Genomic DNA, 21,203 nt, shown 5'->3' on the forward strand with positions numbered 1-21,203 from the left:
TGTAGAGTTTGGGAAATGTGAAATTGGACATGGGTGGACACGTAGAGGTGGGAGGCAAGCTGTGAAACAGGATGCTACCCCGGACTTGCAGGGTCTTTGCTGGCACAGAAACAAAGAAAGATGCTTTTCTAGGCTGATGTCGTCCTGGAGTTGTGAATTTCTCTGCAAATTAGGGACAGCCTCTTAAGTCAGATGTTCTTCAGTCTGATGCTGTTCCTTCCCATCCTTGTGTTTCTTCAAGGAGCCTTTATAGAAAACTTTTCAGTTCTTAGCCACCGCTGTTTTTTGAAAATAAAGTACTTGACATTGTATATGAATGGCCTAATATGTTTGTATGCCTGCCTTTGTTCCCTCCTGGTTCTGTCCTGCAGGTAATTAAATGCCCTTAGTGTGGATCTTTTCTCTGTTGGCATGCTTGGATGCACAGCAGCTCTTCCGATAGCTTCTTTTCGTCTGTCCCATTGCAAGAAGATGGCAAAAGCAAACATTACCAGAGACATCATCCACAGACAGATCAAGGTATGTGTTAGCCAAGTGTTTGCTTGTGTTGGGTGGAGAGCAGATAGAGAATTGGTGTTCACTCTGGGTTGGGAAATACTCATGTTGTTGCCTTTACTTCTGAAAAGATCTCTGCTACTTACATATTGATAAGCTGTATAAGAAGCCATCCCGGTTTGTTAAGAGAACAAACACATAGGACCTATCACTATCTTTAATGAAGAGCTGGGGTGAAGTTTGGCGTGACAGGAATATAGTTCTTCTCCCTGGCAGGAGCACACCGTGCTAGTTTGACATCAGCAGCTCTGTTCCTTTTGAGTACAATGTTGAAGAGAGAAATACAGCTACTTGTGTTTGGGCACCATAAAGGACCCTTTGCTAGCTTCCCTCATGAGTTTTTCTGTCTGCTTCTTTATGTGTTCTCTTTGTGTGATCTTGCTATCAAAGGTATTTTCTGACTGTAGTAAAGCTAATGATCTCTGTCTCAGTCTCTTTCTGTCTCTTTTTCTTTAAAGAGTGGTGTGTTCCTTTCTTTGTGTAGGAAAAAACTTCTGTGGTGGTCAGATCAGTCATCTGATGGCTGCATTTGTGAAATATCTCTTAACGTGAAAGGACTAGCTACAGCAGACACAATAGGCAATTATTACTTGGACTCAGAGGCCTTAAATCATTTGCAGCTTTGCTGGTAATCAGCATTCACGAAAGAGGTCTGTTAGCGGCCAGAATAAGGAACTAGGAGCTTGAGTGCTCCCTTCACTTTGCAGTTTGGTACCAAACTTTGTAATTTAATCCATGTGCAAAGATTTATTTTGCTGCTGTAACAAGGAAGGGACGATTCTGTGGTTATAGAGCGTTAGCCTGGGACTTTTTCACACTGTCTGCTCTGTCAGACTTTCATGTGTGACCTTGGAAGATTACTAAGTCTGACAGTTCCTTGTAGGAAAAGCAATATCCTACTGCACAGACCTCACAAAGCCACTGAGGTTGCAATAGCAAGGCAGTTTTAAGTGCAGCACCTTGCACTGGGCCTAGCAGTGTTTTGGGAATGCTCTTCCTAAAAACATGTCAACGGGTTTGAAGTTTGTAATGGAAGTTACTACAAAATGCCTGTTTTGGTTTTTGTGTTTCCTCCCATCCTCTTATATCTGTCTCCATTTTGTTTTCAAATAGCTTTTGTTGTCTGGAGTTTATTACTTAACATTGGTGTGTGGAGCTGTAATGTAGTACACGAGTTGCTTGTCTGATCTGTGACTGCTAACATATTCCTAGGACCATCGGTGTCATTTTTGACATTAGTGTTCTCCTCTGTAAATGGTGATCGCGAATGCTTACGTTGTCTTTGCCTGGCTGTAGCATGGCATGGGATGGGACCGAGGCTGGGTCGGGTCCTCGGAAGGAATCTCCTTGGATGTTAGATGTTCCATCCCAAATATGACTTGCATTCCCTTTTCTTCATGCCTGCCTCTGCAGTTGGCCTTCTTTCGTTGAAGCCATCTGCTAATGCATCTGTGAACCCTGCGAGATCACAGGGGAAACAACTGTCCTGCTTTTCTTCACCTTCATTTGTACTGACGCAGTTTGGTGGCAGCTGTTCTCTTCCCTGTAGAACAGGCTGTGCTGTGGTACTGCAACTACAAGCTCCTACTCCATTTCTGATGAAATAAGCCTCCTCTAAAGGATGTTGTCCATTACGTTCCCCAATACTTTGCCCCGTGGTGGTGGTGCTTCAGGACAGATTCTGTGTAATGGCAGGGTTCTGAGCAGCTGTGGTCTGGCACTGCCATCCTCAGGAGCGAGCGGCTTCTGAAATCCTTGCTGAGGGATAACAACAGGCATTCCCAAGCTCTGCTCTATCTTCTGTGTAGGCAACTTATTCTTAGTGTGGGCCTCTTAGACCTTGTCTTGGCTACCCAGCTGGAGCCTGGCAATTAGATAAACATCATTTTAAACCAATTCAAGGGCAAGGATTACAAACTACCTACCTGGAGATGATGCAAGTGATGTCTCCCTACTACAAGCCAGGCACCTGATGCTGTGAACACCCCAATACCTGCCAAAGTCTCTGAGTGATCTTTAAAGTTCTTGAATCTTAAAGAGGAAAAAGAGTGTTTTGTTTGCTGTAGTCAGTGTGGTGCTTGTTTGCTTCGTGCAGGAGAGGGGTGCACTGGGCTTCGAACGACACTATCATGTCACCGATCCATTCATTCGACGCCTGGGCCTAGAAGCAGAATTGCAGGTAAGCAGAGCAGTGTTCGCAGAGCAAACTGAGCTGCTGCTTGTACAACTCGCTGCAGAAAGGACAGCATAGCGGAGTGTATGGAATTCCCTCTCCTGTATGGGATAGATACTGATTACTTAGGCCCCTAAACTGCCTTAGAGCCAGGAATAGCTCAGCGAGATCTTGCGTGAGCTTTCTGCCTTACCTAATGCACCTACAAGAGAGCCTCTAACGGGCACCTATCAGCTAACCCCGACAGTGGTGCCTGAAGAAGGCGATTGGCAACTGTCAACTCGGCTCTAATGCTGAAGAGTGTGATGTGTTGCCTAAAGAACAGGTAGTATTGCAGTCTGACACAGCTCTGAATGATTTTAAGATTATTTTGGTTTGGGGGAGGAAAAGATTCTTTTGTGCCCGTTTTCGATTGCATCTCCCATATCAAACGTTACTCAATGCTCCCCTAGTCTTTCCTGGTACAGTTGTTAGTTAATTTGGATGAAGATGGATGATATAGCCACCCAGCAGCAAGGTGCTTCTAAAAGACTTAACAAAAGTGTGTTTTCCCTGCGTTCCCAGAGAACCTGTACATGTAATTTGTCAGCCTAGCCAAGGGCTTTTGAAGCAAAGTCACCTTTCCGCATGTACAGGATTTCTGTAGTCTCTGAGACTAAGCTGCCATTTTATTCAACGCTACTTTTTTTTTTTTTTTTTAATTAGTTTAATTTTGCCTTTTCTACCCTAGCTGCTATAGCATGTCTGTCTTTTTCAGAGGTGCTTATCTGCCATGTGGGTGTTTTTTTTGCAGGGTTGTAATAAAAAAAACTGTTTGTATTGGAACAAGTTGTTATGTGTGGGGAGGTCTCTGTGTCCTTGTCTTAGAACAGCTCTGTTTGATAAGTCTGAACTTTGTGTAATGCCATCTTCCCATCTTCCCTTTTTTTTTTTTTTTTTTTTACATCTCAGGGTCACTCTGGGTGTGTCAACTGCCTAGAATGGAATGAAAAAGGAGAGTAAGTATGTGGCTTGATTCAGGGGATCAACAAACTGATAACCCCAGGTTCTCCCAAGATGAGGATGTAGGTCATCTTATCATAAACAGCTGCTTCCCATTCCCAGTATCGTGGAGCTCAAGCTTAAAGTTTTGAAGTGTAGTACAGCTCACGCTTCAAAAGAAGCTTTATTTTGTTAAATATATCTGGATATTATTAGAAACGCCCCTTTAGTGAGTTCAGAAGGGAAATGGTCAGACTAAGAAGTGGAGGTTGAAGACCGCCTCTCTCCTCTTAAGTGGTATTATGGATTATAATGGATCTTTAGGATTTGCCCAACTGGTAGTGACATTTCCCCACCCCCTTCACCATGCTGGTAAAAGCTTCTGCTGGGGGACAAATATATCAGAGAGGGAGGTAGAGCATTTACCCCTCTGCAATTTTAGAGAGAAACTAAACGTAAGAGCATTTCCATTAACCAAGTGGAATAAAGAGTATCTGCATGAGAAATGGCTGGTAGAAGGAGCGCATATTTCTTGACACGCCTCTTAAAAGATCCAGAGTCTGCTGTCCGATACTCTTCAGAATTATTTACCAGTGAAAATTTTGTATACTTGAAAGAGATACAGCTACAAGGAAATAAGTTTAAAACTGCTGATAGTTGTAGATGTCATTCTTTTGTTTCAAATGAAGATAGATGTACGAGGCAAACAGCGCCTTGCAGTGCCGCTGCCACACCCTGCACTTAAAAAATAGTCTGTGAATCACTAAATGAGCCCTGGCTTGGGACTGCTTGGGCACATCCAAAGTCCAGGAATGAATGCCTTGGCTTAGGTTCGGGGATGATGTGGAGTAGTTAATGCAGCCAGGCTAATAAGGAAAATGGAGGCACTGCATTTTGTTGTTGACCAACTGCTCCTATTGTTTTCTCCTGTGCCATCTGAATCTGTGGTGAGCTGGTTCGACGAGCTAAACCAATGAAAAACACTTTATTTTCCATGGAGTTGATATTTGGCTGGTTTAGCTCCTTGAACTGGCTGAATGGGTTGGTGCATGGGGAGCGACAAGAACACATAGCTGAGAAAAGAGAGAGGAAGTGGGCTGCTTAGAGCTGAATTAACTTAATGGCTGTCTGTGGTCAAACCACTCCAAGAAATTGGTCACAGCTTAGAACAGAAGAATACATGATGCATACTTCTATTCTGTTTCTTTTAGCTTGTTGGCCTCTGGCTCTGATGACCAGCATACCATTGTCTGGGACCCTCTGCACCACAAGAAACTTCTTTCTATGCACACAGGACACACTGCAAACATCTTTTCTGTCAAGGTATATGATTGGAAGGAATAAACAGCTTAACAAAACCAGTAACCTAAGCAGCAAGAGAATAGAGCCTTGCTGGGAAACTTTTTCCTGCAAACAATTCCACACCACCATCCCAAAATAATATTTCTAATATTAGGAAAAAAATCCATTAAATCTAATACCTGCAATTCTTAGTTTATGTAGTGCTCAGATTTATCTCATTCTCTCTGGAAATTCAAAGGAAGTGGTTGTAGAAAATTGGGGTGTGTGACAAAGAGGCTGTTTTGTGTGCTGCTGTAGCTGGTGACTCTTGATTGCCTACATATGTGTAATGTAGGTAGTAACGTGGGTCGTCCCATGTTCCTAAAGCAGTCTGCTCTGTGACCTGCCAGGACAGCTCAGCAATGTCTGTGCAAACAGCCTCAGCACAGTCTGAGAGTCAAATCTGTCTCCCCCAGTTCCTCCCGCATTCAGGGGATCGGATCCTCATCACGGGAGCTGCAGATTCCAAGGTGCATGTCCATGACTTGACTGTCAAGGAGACCATCCACATGTTTGGAGATCACACCAACAGAGTTAAGAGGATTGCCACAGCTCCCATGTGGCCTAACACCTTCTGGAGTGCGGCAGAGGATGGGCTAATCAGGTACAGAACTCTAGTTGTTCTGCCCCAAAATTAATTGGATTAGGATCCATTGCAGTATGTACTGTGCACAGATCTGAAGAGAGACTGTCTCTGTACTAAAGAGCTTAAGCTAATCTCTCCCTTTCCTGAAACTGGAAGGATTCATCTTGAAATGTAGGCTCCTCTGATAAATACTCTCCTCAGCTCCTCTGTTTTCCTCCACTGAAAAGGAAAGGCCATGTAAGGGACATCCATGTCAAACGGAAGGGAGATACAACACTGAGTGGTGTTTCCCCTCAGATTCACTGAGACTCTTCAATGAGTAATGTTACTACGAGAGTCTGTTCTGCTTTTCATACGAGCTACTGCTTGTGAGATCACAACTTGGAGTTTAATTTGGGACTTGAATAAATCTGTGCACGTTACAGAGCTGGTTTTAATGGTTATCCTCAATGATATTGAGGCCTAGTGTATATGGAACTGAGATGCTTCCGGTAACTGTGGCACAAAGGACTGTTAATATTGTTAGTGTCATCTCTTCATGTACAAACCGGATAATTAAGTGTAGGTCACTACTGAGCAGTATAAATGTGCTGCTCGGAGTGCTCTTCGGTTTGGACACCGTGGAATGCTAACCTCTCTCTTACTGCTGCTTCCTGTCTAGTGACACGGCTTGCCTGACTCCCTCTTCCCTTTGCAGACAGTATGATCTGCGAGAGAACAGCAAACGTTCAGAAGTCCTGATAGATCTGACAGAGTACTGTGGGCAGCTGGTGGAGGCCAAATGCCTGACGGTCAACCCCCAGGATAACAATTACTTAGCAGTAGGGGCAAGTGGACCCTTTGTGCGGCTTTATGACATACGCATGATCCACAACCACAGGTAATGGCAACTGGCTTTTCTGGGCAGACCTGAGTGGTACAGAAAGCTGTTGAAGGCACTGGTGTGAAGGGGGAGTTGCAGTGATCTGGTACTCGCCTGTCTCACCGTGAAGTTTTACCCAGGCTTTTCTATCACCCCCAGTCTTTCCCGTCTGTGTGAGTACACTGGCGTGATGTGAGGCAGGCTCGTGACTGCACAGCTGTATAAGCATGAGGCCTTGCCCTCGTGTGTGAACAAGAAGTGCCAGCGTAGATCAGGCTTCCAGCAGTTGAATGCTGTGATTATAAGACTGTTGTTCTTTCTGGCTAGAAAAAGCATGAAGCAGAGTCCTTCAGCTGGAGTACACACGTTCTGTGACCGACAGAAACCGCTTCCAGATGGTGCAGCACAGTACTACGTGGCAGGTATTGACACCTGTGCTGGGGGTGACTGGTGGGACTTGTAAGTTGATGCCTGAAGGAGTGGAATTCTACCCATCACACAAGAAACCACTGCCTGGAAGAGGAGTTCTCTCATGCAGGGGTCTTCCGTGGAATTGCAGTTTATATCACTTCTATGCTGTGAATTCTTGCTTATGTTACTCTGCCCACTTTCCCTGATTTGGCAGTGGTGTGTGTTGGTGAGCTGGCCTTACTTCTTGTCTAGCGTAGATGTCTTTTGTCACTTTTATTGGAAAGCCAAAGATTGGATAACCTGGACACTACAGGCTTTCTCCTGGAACTGGTCCCAGCAAGGCTGCTGTTTAGAATCTTTTTGGCACGGAAGAGAAGTGCCTTGTCTTCATCCTGCAGATGAAGCATCAGTGATGCAGTATCTGGCCAGTCTGGATGATGTTCTCCAGTGCTCATTATTTACTATCTTTTTTTTCCCCCAAATGTTTGGGTTTTTTTAAAGTATCTTGGTCCAGCATGTTCAGCAGACCAGTTTTGACAGTCTTCCTTCTGATGAGTCCCACTAGAGGATTTCTTAGGTCCCCTGAATTGGTCATGCAACACATCTGCTGTCTGAAGCAAAAGAACCTGTGTGTGAGCTGAATATTTAGGAGCCTTGGTTTGGTTGTGCTAAGGGCTTTATTAAGGAAACCCAATTAGAGGGTTGAAGATGGAGGTATTTGTTTGCAGATGGCCACAAATTGCAGAAGCCAAATCTGTAGTGAATCCCTAAAACTGAGATTTGCTGGGCTATGCAGACTTCATTGTTGGCAAGCTCATTATAATCTGGTCTTCATACAGAGATAGCCTCGCAGAATTGATACCTAGAACTTGTGAAAAGGCAGCTATGCACATCTACGTGTTTTGGTGGCTGATGGAAGGTTTCAATAAACAGCAGTGGGAAATGGAAGATCACTTAGGTGCATGCGCTTCATGGCACTGCTCTCCTAACAACCTCTTGTAAAAGGGAGGAGCTGGAGTAGGACAAAGACAACGGTTACTCGTTACACTAATACGTATGGGCCTCTTCTCCCCACAGGGCACCTTCCAGTGAAGCTTCCAGACTACAACAACCGGCTGAGAGTTCTGGTGGCCACATACGTCACCTTCAGTCCTGATGGCACTGAGCTCTTAGTCAACATGGGAGGGGAGCAGGTAAGAAGACAGCTAGAGTTTGACAGAAAGCTTCACATGTGGTTGTGTTTGGGTCAATGTACGTTGTGCGTTCTTGAAAACAGGTGCAGCAACTTCTCTGTGGGTAACAGAATTGTTTAAACTGCTTTCTGACTCATTCAGACTAAATGCTTGGTGTTAGGGATTTGTTTGTTACGCTACCGTTTTCCAATTCCCATTTCGCTTTTCCGGAAGAGGTAAAAAAACAGCTCTGGAACTGACCTTTGCTGACCTAGAGAAGATTTCATAACTCATTCTTGAAACGTCAAACTGCTAATATAATAGAACCTAGTGGATAAAGAACTTAGAGAAGCAAAGGCCTTCACTTGGAGTATTGATTGCTTTAATTTTAAGCGCTGGGTGATATTCATGGGTCTTTTGTAAAGCCTATCAGTGAAATGAGAAAATCCTCCTGACAGCATTAATCAGCATGGATTAAGCAGGACCTTCGCTTGTGGGCAGGTTACTCTGTGGTTGTCCTCTACAGATCTTTTTCTCACACATGCACTCATTCCCTTTAAGAGAAGGTGCTGATTGTAGGTCTGATTTGGGCTGTCCGTTCCTATACCAGGACAGTTTTAAATTAGGGCTTTGCAGGGCTCCTTTCAAAGTTTGTCAGGAAATCTTGGTTTCATCTTAGAGAGACTTTTGCTTGTTTAGTGTACTGCCTCTTTTCTGTCAATAAATGTTTGATTTCATCATAATCACTGTGTTAATTAAATAGTTACAATATATTTTTGAAGTTGAAGCTTTTTGAGCAGGTTGGTTTGTGCTCTAGTCATCTTTCAACTTCTGTAGGCGTGGAGAGGGCTTCCTTACATCCTCAGTAAGACAAAGCTCCTATTTCTCAGCGTTATTCTTTCTGAACCCAGTGCTGGAATGGAACATGCCACTGGCACTACTGTCATCCTCTGTGTACCCATTTATAAGCAAGATTCCCAGTTAGAAAACTGGAAATAGCAAAACACAAATGTGGAACCATACACCCATCTAACCCTGTTTTATTTCTGTGACTTGAGCATCAGTGTTCCACTGACTTCTTTTGTCTCATTGTCTTTCTTCATTCCTTAGGTCTATTTGTTTGATCTAACGTACAAACAGCGACCATACACATTTCTCCTTCCAAAGAAGTGCCATACTTCAGGGGGTAAGTATCATGCTATCACGAAAGTGAGTGGAAGGCAGAGTGAAATCACGTACTACACCTCTTTTTCAGGGTGCAGCCCAGTCTGGGCAAGAACTAGGAAAATGAAGTAGGGCATGGCTGTTGCTGGGCTGTTTCTGCAGTGCAGTTCATACCCTGAGTTCTAAAACCCTTCTACAGAGTGACAAAACGTGTGTCTTGGGGGAAGAAGTGAGCTGTTGAGAGGTGAATGCGTGTGTGAACTAAGGAGAATGCTTAAAGCTGTGCACCAAGGATAAAGTAGGTTTTGTAGAGTGATTGAGGTCCTGGTAACCTGCCTTCAGCTAAAGGGGGGAAAACTGTGGACAGGCATGGAAATGATATATTGTTTTAATTTTTTAAAAACTTATTAGTAAAATGTAGAATACATCTGCTATCCCATTTTACAACCATTAGGAAGGAGACAGAGCAATCTCTTTCCTAGTCTTAAGAATCTGGCCTGGCACTAATATCCCTCCTGGTGATGAGATAGTTGAATCAAAAAGTCATTTATTTTACAAGTATATCCAAAAGCCTTTTTATACCTGGCCGTGTTTCTTACAGGGCCTGTTTGTACACAGATATTGCAGGCAGTATGCAATGAAAGGCTGTAATGCTATTCCCCGGGCAGAGGGTGACTCTTATCAGGGAGTGTTCCCTGCTCAGCCCCTTCCCTGCTCTCAGAGCACTCTGGCAGGGTTTGATCTGTGTACTCAGCACGCCTTAGGCCTTAATCTAACACTCACATCCTGGTAGCAGGCCCTGCCTGCCTTTCTCTTCTGTCCTGAATGCATGTGGGTGATTTGTACTGTGGTATCTGGTGAGGTCATGCTTTAAATGGCAGGACAGGGTTAGAACAGGCTCACAGTGGTGCAGCTGCAGCGAATGCTCCACCCTGTTGGGCACAGAAAGTTCAGGCAGAGGCTGTGAAAAGGCAGTATCAGTGCAAAGGCTGAACTTCGTGTGCGTGCATGTCTCTGCACACTGAACTCTCTGAGCAGTTCAGTGGCCTGGTTGGACAGTGTCCCCAGTTTTCCAACCTGTGAAATGGCCGCAGGAGCACTCCCAGCTACAAGATAAATGCAGTTTGTAAAAATTGAAGCTGAGTATTTTCTATGGAAATGGCTGATGGTGTGGCTGCATGACCTTCAGAGGATTACTTCAGCTTATAATGGCTCCTTGAGCAGTAGGGTAAGAAAAGAAGAAAAGGAATAAAGCATCTGGAATTTCTTTTACTGGATTCATCCAGTGGTTCTACTGATCCTCCTTATTCTATTAAATGTTTGACAACTTCACTTTATGATTCTTTATCAGAGTGAATCTATAATACAAAGTTACTAATGTTACTAAATACTTCTGCAGTTTTAAATATCAGGCTTCTAGTGATCAGGTGCTCTTGATCATGGCCTCGACTCAGTCTGAAGGCAGTTCAATTCAAACTGCCCTCTCTTTGTGCATACTTAGTTCTACATGTGTCTAGTTTTCTGTTCTAGAGGTGTACTACAAAGGATACCGCAGAGATTTTGTAGTAAATGTAAGAAGGCAAAGCAAATCCAGGTGGCTGGAGGAGGTGGGGCATGTGGAATCATGGGAGTTTTTATTTCTGTTCTGAATGAGGCTGAGGTATTGGCTTGGCTCTGTTGTAAAATAAAACCCTGAAGCTTCGGATAATAGTTTGTATAATCTACATTGATACTTAGCATGGCTGTATTTTTATTTTTTTCGTAACCTTCAGAAGTGCAGAATGGAAAAACCTCTACCAATGGAGTGTCGAATGGCATCCATCTCCACAGCAACGGCTTCCGCTTGTCTGAAGGAAGGGCACATGTGAGGTAAGGGGACAGCTCTACCTGCATGAAAGCCTTACAGCTCTCTTCCTGTCCTCGTCCTCTTGCCAGGGTTAGGTGCTGCTAAACAAGGTGTGACGTGCAAATCCACTTGGCGTGTTGACATGATTGTCAAGTGGCCTCTGTCCTAGGAGCTGCATTTGCTTCTGGTGCTTGAACGAGAGTCAGATCAGGCAGGAGCATCCTGGGAGAAATGTTGTCCGTGAGGACTTTTCCCCTCTTCTGATGAACTACTGCAGACAAAACCAAGAGATGACTTTTCAGACCTGGAAGCAAGGTGTTCTTAGTTGTCCTCAGTGGTGGTTACTTCCTGACCTGCAGGAACTGTCTCTTTGTAGATGGGAGAGGCTGTTGGGTCGAAACAGCTTTGCTTCCCTTTGACATTTTTTTGGGCACCTGCCTGCTGCAGACTGAACTGAAGCAGCCAAAATTGCTTTAAGACAATGACACTGGTGTCATTACTCCTGCAGTCTGCATGTGAGCTAGGAATGGATGGAGAGCTCTCTTCTATTGTTCCTGCTGCTTCCTTTATTTAAGAGCAAAATGCAGTTGGGGTGAAGCAGAAGCAGACTTGAAGCACATCTTGCTGACAATTTTTCCTCCAGCTGATGAGACATGGTTAAAAGTCAAGACAGTTGCTTAATACCATATATGGGTAGTCTAGGTTCCACCAAAGTCACTTTGTTGAATGTTTTCAGCTTGTTTCCTCTAGATGGCCCCTCCACCACAGCAGCAGAGATGTGGCTGGAATTTTGTGGTTGCTGAGGATGGGCCTTGTGCAGCCCTGTGAACTCGGATGCTTGGTTTCCTTCTGAATTTGTATTCTGTTATACGTTGCTAAAAGAGGATTGGAAATGTTTATGCAACCAAAGCAAAAATGTGTCGGTGATGTCTGAGGGATTAGATGCTTGAAATATCCACTCTTCAATTTTGAGTATGTGTCTGTATATAAAGAAAAAATGGAAAGAGTCAAATGATGGTCAAAAAGAAACCTTCCTTGTGTATTCAGGTTGTTCAGGGTCTCTTCTGCCTTTGTATGAAACTTTTGATATTAGCTAATGCTTGCTGGGACTGGCTAAACCAGAATGAAGCACTGCAGACATTTAACTGGAGTTAACAGAGCATTAGCACGTGAGACTTACCTGTGCTCCTTTCTTCTTCCTCTTCAGTCCCCAAGTGGAGTTACCTCCATATCTGGAGAGAATCAAGCAGCAAGCCAACGAGGCCTTTGCTTGCCAGCTGTGGACTCAAGCCATCCAGCTATACAGCAAAGCAGTCCAGAAGGCCCCCAACAACGCCATGCTGTATGGAAACAGAGCTGCTGCCTACATGAAGCGCAAGTGGTAAGGGAGCAGAGAATCTCAGAGAGTGTCATGGGCGCTGCTGGTACCTGACTTCTTAGTACCACGAGTACTTTGTTGTCCACTGTGAAGCACTTGGCTCCACGAAGCAGGGATGGGGTTGTTGGATCAAGCTGTCAGTGGGTCATCTCTGGCCCAGAACAAGGGGATCGCACAGCAGCATGTGTTGGAGAAATTACGGCCACGGGTACCATGCAGGCAGGCACAGCTGGTAGTAGCTCATCGTTTTGCCTACTGGCATGCTGAGTAATGTTCTGTTCCTTTCCTGTTTAAAAAGAAACCAAAAATCTGCTTCTGAGTACCAGCTTTATGTGTGTCTCCAAGGGTGTTTGTGTTTCTTTGGATAGTTCTGATCTGCATTAGAGTATGGCTCTGAATCTGCTGTCAACAGATGAGGTAATGGTTACTATACTTGATAACTTCGTATCTCATGATATAAGGTTGTGGTAGGACTGCCTGGAGTTGCTTTGTTTGCTGCTTTATCCAGGTAACTAGTACTGCAGATAGTCAGGCATGACCTGGTGGTTCCTGTGTTACCCTGGCTAACCCACATCCCCTTGACTGGAAACAAACTTCTCTGAGGGATCTGGGGAGGCGGCAACTGGTGCCTCAAAGTCTGGGGGAGGTTCTGTCTTGAATGTTGCAAAATAGGCTTTTAGCCTCTGCAGTAGGTAATGTCTTCTCTGACCAATAGCCAGAGCTGCATCTGCAAGATACAGCTGAGTTATTTTAGTATCTGTCCCCTTGAGCAGAGTAAGACTGAGTAGCATGACTTGCCATTAACATATTTAAAATAGCTGTGGTCCTTCATCTACATTTGCTTTGTGAGGATATCCTTCTCTTCTCCCTGCTGAAATCCCCAGTATGAATTCTCCTATCTTCTTGCCAAGATAAAGAGCAGCCAGCAGTTGTTGTGACTGTTGGTAACTGGCCTACTGGCTGTTTTGCAATAGCAGAGATTTGGGAGCTGCCTCAAAAAGACCTCAGTGTTCAGAGGGAGAAGAACAATAGGTTGAGATTAAGGAATGGAAGACAGAAGCTGAGTGCTGATCTCATGAATGACATTTTTCTTATAGGAATCGTTTTTCCCGAAGGATGTTGGCAGATCTGAACCTTCCTGTGTGTCAGCTAGTGCTTTGCTACAGTTTTCTGTAGAAGGATGATGTGAAAATGTATGCACAATGGGTTTCTGTGGCATGCAATGATTAGAATTTAAATAGTACTGAGCTGGTATCTTCTCAGGTGCAGAAAACACTCTTCTGCTAGGAACAGTTACTGGTGTATGGCAGGAGGTGGCTGGGATGTCACGGGGCAGGAGGGTGAAGCAGCTGGACAGTGACCCACGCTGAACCATCCTTCGTGTTCGGAGCAGGAACAGCTAAAGGCCACCCTGCAGAATACTGCAGGTCTTGCTTTGGCCTCCTCTGAATAACGGAGAGATCTAAAAAAAAAGGAAGGTCTGTAATTTCCTAACCTCCCCTTGCTCATCTCCCTTAAGATGCTACTCATACTCTGCAGCACTTCTAAGGCTGGCCTTTTAAAATTTGGTCAGAAGAACCAATTGCATCACTCTCCAGATTGCTTTTAGCACTCTATGTTGACAGTACTTAGCTGATTTCTAGTTGGAGCATTTTTGCAGAAGCTGAGTCAAACCTGTAACAATGGGAGAAGTCAGTGCCTGCTTTACATCTCAATGTGTACGTTTTCAGACCAGTCTGTCAGGCTGTCTGACACAGGTAGTTGAGATTGAAGGATTTTTTGAGGGTGACAGAGCAGCTAATAGCCCAATCAGCTCTGAAAATGTAAGACACTCTGCTTGCCATCATATCAGGTAACTTGCATTCCCTCTTTCTTTGAATAAAAGTGGCCTGATGCTGTGCCTCCAGCCTCCTGGATTAACCAGAGACAGTGCTGCAAAGTCTGCTCTCAAGAACCTCGAGAAAAAATTCTGCTCCACTGCAGATCTCATGGACAAGGCACTCCACCTCCTGTACTGTGCTAGCAAGCTGTAATATGTGGCCAATATCCACCTAGACGGGAGGCAGCAGGAGGATGAATGGTTTGCAGAACATTCTTGTGACATTGAATAAGTGCTGCTTAACATGTAACCCAAAGATTTGGAGCTGCTTTTAATGAGTAGAGACACAGGAGCACCTCTCCCCTGACAAAGGCTCCATGTGATCTAAAACTGTGGAAGGTAGAGGGCAGTTAACCCCCTTCCCCTTGGGACTGTTTGGTAGGTGCAGTGCACATAGGTTACAGGTGTGAAACTGATTATTTTTCGTATTATTATTATTAGCCTTCGTATGGAGACTTGGCACACACTTAAGACAGATTGTGGTGCCTCTGAACAGTTCAGGCTTGGTGCTGGTGCACCAGGCGTGTCAGCCCTGGTTGACTTTTCAGCCTCTGTCAGTCTGAACTGAATGCCAGCGTGCGAGGCTCATCAAGTCTCTCCTGCTTCCAGAGCACAAGCAGAGACATTCTTATTCCCACAGCCATGGAGCTCAGGGAAATGAAGCACAGTCTCCAGTAACTGTAAACAGGATATAAATATCCGTTCTGATACCAGTCTGCTATAACGCTTGTTTCTAAAACGTGAAGGTTTTTCCTCTATAGGTGAGAAAAGACTGCTGCTTTAGGTATTTGTCCATCAGGGCTATCAAGTGTGGTAGTTCTGTAGCTCCTTCTTGAGGGCTACAAGTGGCTGTGACTGTGGGCAGGGAAACATGCTGCCACGCTGTGCGTCCACCAAGGGGCACGCGTGAGCTGCCGTGCTCCGAGGAGGCCCCGCTCGCCTTGCAGGAGAGGCCTTGTGTCTGCTTGGCCAGAGGGCTTGTGCATCCTCCATCTTCAAAGGACTTCCCTAAATGTGTTCTATCGGTGAGCTCTGCTCTGTCGGATTTAAAATGGCAGGTCAAGACTTGCTGGGCTTCCCTGTGTGGTTGCATTACAGGGCTGCCTGTATGCGTGTGGTGGTGCGTTCAAGAAGCTGGGCTAGGTCAGATGGTGCCCCTGGGAAACAGCAAATGCTATTAGTACATGAGCTGGTGGGATGTCTGCTTGCACAGAGAGCGCTGGAAACACCAAGCTGTGGAGTGAGATGAGGGCTGGGAAACAGCAGTGGCAAATGTATGCTGTTTCTGCTTGAGCTATCTAATCCACCCCTGCCTTTTCTTCAGGGATGGGGACCATTATGATGCTTTAAGAGACTGCTTGAAGGCCATATCCTTGAATCCATGCCACCTGAAGGCCCACTTCCGTCTTGCCCGCTGTCTCTTTGAACTCAAGTACGTGGCAGAAGCACTGGAGTGTCTGGACGACTTTAAAGGGAAGTTCCCAGAACAAGCACACAGCAGTGCCTGCGATGCACTGGACAGAGACATCAATGCAGCCCTCTTCTCCAAGAGTGATAACGGTGAGTGCCAGCGTTCAGTGTGGTTCTTCAAGGTTGTACTAAAACCTAATGATCGGACAAGGAATTTTCTCCTTAAACTGCCCCTCTGAAGTAAAGCTGCAACTTCTGAGAGAGATTGATTGTTACTGCACATAAAAACTGGCCTGAGCCTGTTCTTTCCATGCGCCTGGTCCTGGTTTGTTTGTGAGTGAGAGGATGATAAAAGGAGTCTGATGTATCCAGGAGATAATCTGGAAGGAAGCTTGTGCTTCTAAACCCTGCTTCCTGCTGGAATTAACCTTAACTCTTCTCTATAGCTATTGGGGTGTCCTAGAGTGCTGTTTGCTGAGAACATGTCCCTCCCCAGATTGTGATGAGGGAAATCTGTTGTCTTTCCAGCTGAAGACAAGAAAGGGGGTGGCCCCATCCGGCTGCGAGCCACAGGCCGCAAGGACTCCATCTCAGAGGATGAGATGGTGCTGAGGGAGCGCAGCTACGACTACAAATTCCGATACTGTGGCCACTGTAACACTACTACAGACATCAAAGAGGCCAATTTCTTTGGCAGGTATGTTGGCAGAGCGTAATAGGGATGCAGGACAGGAGTGTGAGCAGCAGCAGAATGCTCTCTTCCGTCGGATAAAGCCTCGTGCGTAGCCCCATGTGACTGTTCATAAAATGACGCTGACACTGGTTTGCAGGGTTGAAAAAGATGACAGAAACCCTCTTCCTTGTGTGGCTGCATGAATAGCTGGTTCAGTAGCAGATCCACAGAGGACCCGGTTGGGCTAGCGTTTCAGAAAAGCCATTTGGGAGTGAAAACATGAACCCTGGGGATGGAGGGAACCAACACAGAAAGCTTTTTCTGGATCCATAAGCGTGAGGGGTGGCAGCCTGCTGATTATAGAAGCCAACTGAGATTCTGATCTCTGCTAGAGACTAGCTTTGGCTCTGAGCTGTGATCTCCAGTCTCTGCTCCTCTCACCCTAGCAATGCACAGTACATAGTCAGTGGGTCAGATGACGGCTCCTTCTTCATCTGGGAGAAAGAAACCACCAACCTTGTTAGAGTGCTGCAGGGAGACGAGTCGATTGTGAATTGTCTCCAGCCTCATCCCAGTTACTGCTTCCTGGCAACCAGTGGCATTGACCCAGTTGTACGACTGTGGAACCCTAGGCCAGAGGTAAGAGCCGCAGTGAAAGGCTGTCTTCTTGTTGTGAGATGCAGCACATCCCTGTCTTTCCTACCGGGATCTCTTGATAGTTGCAGCCCTGTTTTGGTGCTAGTGCTGCCTGGCTGAGGTTTCTCCCTTCTTGTCTTGCAGAGTGAAACCCTTAATGGCCGTGTGGTAGTAGACATGGAAGGTGCTTCCCAAGCTAACCAGAGACGAATGAATGCAGACCCGCTGGAGGTGATGTTGCTGAACATGGGGTACCGGATTACAGGACTGACCAGTGGTGGGGCTGGAGGCTCAGACGATGAAGACAGCTCAGAGGGGCAAGTCCAGTGCCGGCCCAGCTAAAACAGAACTGCCTCTCCTTCCTCTAATTGTTTGGCTGAAAGGGAACCTAGTTTCCTTGGTCCTGAACTTTCTCTGATGAATGACTGCACTGTTTCGCACTATGCACAGAGTAGGACAAGCTGGCAGGGGCAGGAGCGGCCGTCTCTTTAAACCATCGCCACCACCTCCTCCTTCTCCCGTCACGCTACTGAGCAGCATGGCAGTGCAGTCCGGGGTTTGCCTTTAGTGGAATTTAGTCCCAACAGGGGTCTTTGAGTTGTCTGTAAGCAGTGTAAGCTGGTGATTTTATTTTTTTTTTTCCAGAGCTGCTGTATGATCTGGTACAGGGGGTGTTGCCTGCATTCATACAGGGGATGTTAAATTCCTGAATAAAATACAAACCTAGGGCAGGGTTATGGAATTAATTTACTGCAGTGATCTTGGTCTTGAAAGCTTGACTGCTTTCGTGCTACCAGCCTGCCTAGAGGCCCCTGGTTTAGAGTTGTTGGCCATGAAACACCTGTTTTATCCCATAACATCTTTCTTCTGCCTTCCATCTCTTAACACATTGTCACCAGATGTAGCTGTGTTGTATTAAGGACTGGATATTGCCTGTCTTGTCCCTGGGCATCTGTCTTAGTTGATGAAACAGTGAAGGCACTGAGTATGTGCAGCTCAACAGGGCAGGATGTGCTTGCCCAGCTCTGATACTTTCTTCTGTGGTCTGTGAACCCATGGAGAAAAGTGACAGCAACGGGAGCAGGTTTGGTCAGAGGCCGAGGACTCATGTAGCTAAAGCTGCTGAGGAAAGGGGCTGGTAACAGCACTCTTCCAGAGCTTCCCTCTCCATTGCCCAAAATGTATGTAGCTGTATTCACCTTCTCCTCTCCATGTCACCTGTGCTGGAGCCGAGAACGTTGCCACCGCATATATGTTACAACTAAAGTTTTGAGCTCTTAGACAGCAGCATTTTTGTACAGTCAGCTGCTCTGTCCTGGCCAAAGTTGGCCTCTTGTTGTTGGTGTAACACCGGATGGATTAGTGGTCCTTTCAGGAACCCTCCTTCCTCTTCCCACTCTCCACACACTGACTCTGGCTTCAAAGCCAGAGGTACACCTAGAAATGCAGCGTTGTACTTCCATTCCTTCCCCTCTCATGTAACACGCAGCTCTGGTTTTTCCTCTTGCAGTTGCCAAACACTAAATATCAAATAGATCTTACACAGCTGTGCTACAACCGAATCCGAAGAGGTTGTTTTTTTTCTAGGACTATCAACTAAGACCAAAGAGCCCCTGGAGATCTTAACTGCTCTGCGCTGTCTCGTATCTCTTACTGCTGAAGGTCTGAACATGCTAGCCTTGGTCCCAGGGGTGTGAGACGTGTGTCTGGGAGTGTGTGCGCATGTGTGTGTGCTGCATTAGGACTCTTCTTCCATGTGGTGCAATTCCTGGTCTTCCTGTTCCTGCTGTGGAAAGATGAGAGGCCTCCCTTTCCTTCTCTGGCTGCTTCTGGCTGCCAGGCGTTGATGAGAGACTGCGCAGTGCTGGCTGATCAAGGTAACTGGCTTTCTCTCCCTTCCAGAACAGTCTTTGAGATGAGTGAGCCTCATACAGGAGGGAGAGGTCACAGAGTCTCCTAGCTGGCAGCATCTCTCCAAGGACACTGATCCCTGCGTAGCGAGATCCCCCCCTTGTAATCGTGGTGGAGCTAACTGGGACCTGATCTCTGCCGCTCAAAGACATCCATCAGCTCTTTCACATGTGGGTGAAACCGAGCCTTAGCAAACCCTGGTCTAGTGGGAACGTGTCCCTCGCCGCCCAGAAACGACTGGCTACTTCTGCTGTGCTGAGCTGTGATGGCAGACTCGCCCTCCATCTGCAGCTGAAGCAGAGCTCTCCCGGGACAGATTGTCACTTGGCTGCTGAGGGCACGTTTCCTCGTTTTCCCGCAGTACCAGCGCGGTAGATGTGGCTGCTTGCTCAGTTTACCTGTTTGGTTGTGTACAAGCTCCCCCACCCTAGCGTACCCTGGCACTCAACGCTCTTCAAAACCCAGAGACAGCAGAAAATTATTCTCACTTGGGTGGCTTTTTGACATGGTCTGGCCTTTTCTTTTTTTGCTTAAGGCTTTCCTACTAGACGCATCCTCTTTTTTTTCCCCTCTTCTCCTCCCACTCAAACTTTTTTTTTCAGCTTTCAGTAGACAATGTCTGCAGACTTTGATTTTTAAACTGAGAGACTGAGACGGAAAGCTCTGAAGAGAACAGACCTCTCCCTCCCCATTCACCTTTTGCTGTGGCAGCTATTTTTTGTTGTTTTTACCCTTGTGAGACAGTGCAGCTCTTTTACCTGCCAGTTGCAGTGTGAAAGCTACAGAATTCCCTGCCTCTGCAGTGGAGTGCTTTTTTTAATGGCTGCTTTGGTTAAAAAAGAGAAATAATAATGGGAGAGAAAAATCTTTCTGCCTCTAGCCCCTTTTCCCCTTGTTGTGGGCAGATTACCTGCTTTGTCACTTCTTCATGAGGAATTTGTATTTATTGGTGAAGGAAAAAACCTGCTGGGGAAGTAGGGAGATGTTGCTTTATTGACCTCTGCTGTTTACTTCAACCCCCTCTTTGGGAAAGCTTCTTCCTGCTCTTTCTGGTTAACTCTTTCTAGCCTGGGATATGCAGGGATGCTTCCTTTATTTTTGTATTCTAGCAATGGGCTCTCTGTTAGGAGACTCTAGGATTTTCTTAGTGTTGCAATGACCATTGCTTCTCGCTTTTTCAAGTACTAAAGATGATCATCTCGTAAACTTTGCCCCTGCAGTTGTAGAGGTAACACACAAGCCTTACTGCCCTCTTTAGAAGGAGCAGAAAACTTGTTTCTCTGGTCCCTGGAAGAGAAAGGGTTAAGCAATTAAACAATTCTTTGTTCTAGTTCTTTCTTGGTGTCATTTTGTTTGGGGAATTGTTCTGGCTTTGTTCTACCTTTCTCCTCTATGGAGGTGGACAAGGGTGGGTGGAGGGTGGCCTGGTTGGGCTGGATGTTGTCTGTTCAACAGTGCTGCTTCATGGAGAATAGAGGCCTCAGTAAACTTGAGTGGGAAGGGGGCTGGGGAGCTCGAAACACGGCCCGTAAGCTGTGGTGGCTGCTGAGTTAGTGCTGCTGTTAAGTTCATCCAGGTGCGGGAGCTCAGATCTGTCGGTGGAGCAAGGGCCAGGGCTGTATTTGGGAGCAGAGTCCACCTCTGGCTTGGTTTAGAGCTAAAGCTGCAAACGTTGGGGCGAGGGTGAGAAGGGTTTGCTGGGGAAGAGGAGTGCTGCACGCATCTTAGGGAAAGATGAATGGTGCTGTAATGGAGTTAGTTTCTCTGAATCATGTTTTGTCAGTGTGGGGGTTAAAATTGATAAAATCCTTGCTGAGTCCCTGCTGAACCTTGGAAGTTTGGGTGAGTGAGGGGGAGGCAAAAATCTGAGTAGAGAGAACAGTCTATCCTTGCCTTTTAAGCTCTTTTTAAATAGCCTCTTGCCCTGAGGTGGCTTAGTCGGTGGGGCAGACCCAAGGTCAACCTGCCTGAGTCACCACATTACTGACTGATCTTCTGAGTTGTTTCCGCTGTCAGAAACAGCGCATTTATTGCCTTAAATTGTCTTGCACTCCATGTGGTGTGCAGGACAGCACCACATAGACCCAGAGATGATCCTGTGCTAAAGAGTATCACAAACTCACTTTCTCCTCTGGGCTCCTGCTGCAAAACCTCCCAAATACTTTCCTGCCCTCCAAGCTGCAGAATGCCAGGCCTTAAGAGTTAGAAAACCGGTTTGCTATTTT

The 21,203-nt window shown here is 45.9% G+C and overlaps 1 protein-coding gene across 2 annotated transcripts; it reads left to right on the forward strand.

The window, feature by feature from the left end:
* The first annotated feature begins 371 nt into the window (after positions 1-371).
* WDTC1 (WD and tetratricopeptide repeats 1) lies at positions 372-20,308 on the forward strand. 2 transcript variants are annotated; one of them, XM_026863472.1, is made up of 16 exons: positions 372-519; positions 2,651-2,734; positions 3,680-3,726; positions 4,921-5,032; positions 5,467-5,654; positions 6,334-6,516; positions 6,826-6,920; positions 7,987-8,102; positions 9,192-9,267; positions 11,018-11,114; positions 12,299-12,472; positions 15,673-15,908; positions 16,287-16,455; positions 16,878-17,070; positions 17,212-17,384; positions 18,970-20,308. In XM_026863472.1, the coding sequence occupies exons 1-16, from the start codon at positions 412-414 to the stop codon at positions 19,025-19,027; spliced, it is 2,109 nt and encodes a 702-aa protein (XP_026719273.1). In that variant the 5' UTR covers positions 372-411; the 3' UTR covers positions 19,028-20,308. The 2 variants fall into 2 exon arrangements, with proteins under 2 accessions (XP_026719273.1, XP_026719274.1); XM_026863473.1 differs by having other exon boundaries at positions 17,212-20,308.
* The last annotated feature ends 895 nt before the right edge of the window (positions 20,309-21,203 follow it).

Source organism: Athene cunicularia, assembly GCF_003259725.1.
Source record: "Athene cunicularia isolate RWA chromosome 23 unlocalized genomic scaffold, athCun1 chr23_part2, whole genome shotgun sequence".
NCBI lineage: Eukaryota > Metazoa > Chordata > Aves > Strigiformes > Strigidae > Athene > Athene cunicularia.

Bases quoted from the DNA above. Each gene is read 5' to 3' on its own strand.
- WDTC1 (XM_026863472.1), top strand. From the start codon at position 412: ATGCTTGGATGCACAGCAGCTCTTCCGATAGCTTCTTTTCGTCTGTCC. The intron at 5,655-6,333 runs GTACAGAACTCT...TTCCCTTTGCAG, and splicing joins GCAGAGGATGGGCTAATCAG to ACAGTATGATCTGCGAGAGA. The intron at 11,115-12,298 runs GTAAGGGGACAG...CTTCCTCTTCAG, and splicing joins GAAGGAAGGGCACATGTGAG to TCCCCAAGTGGAGTTACCTC.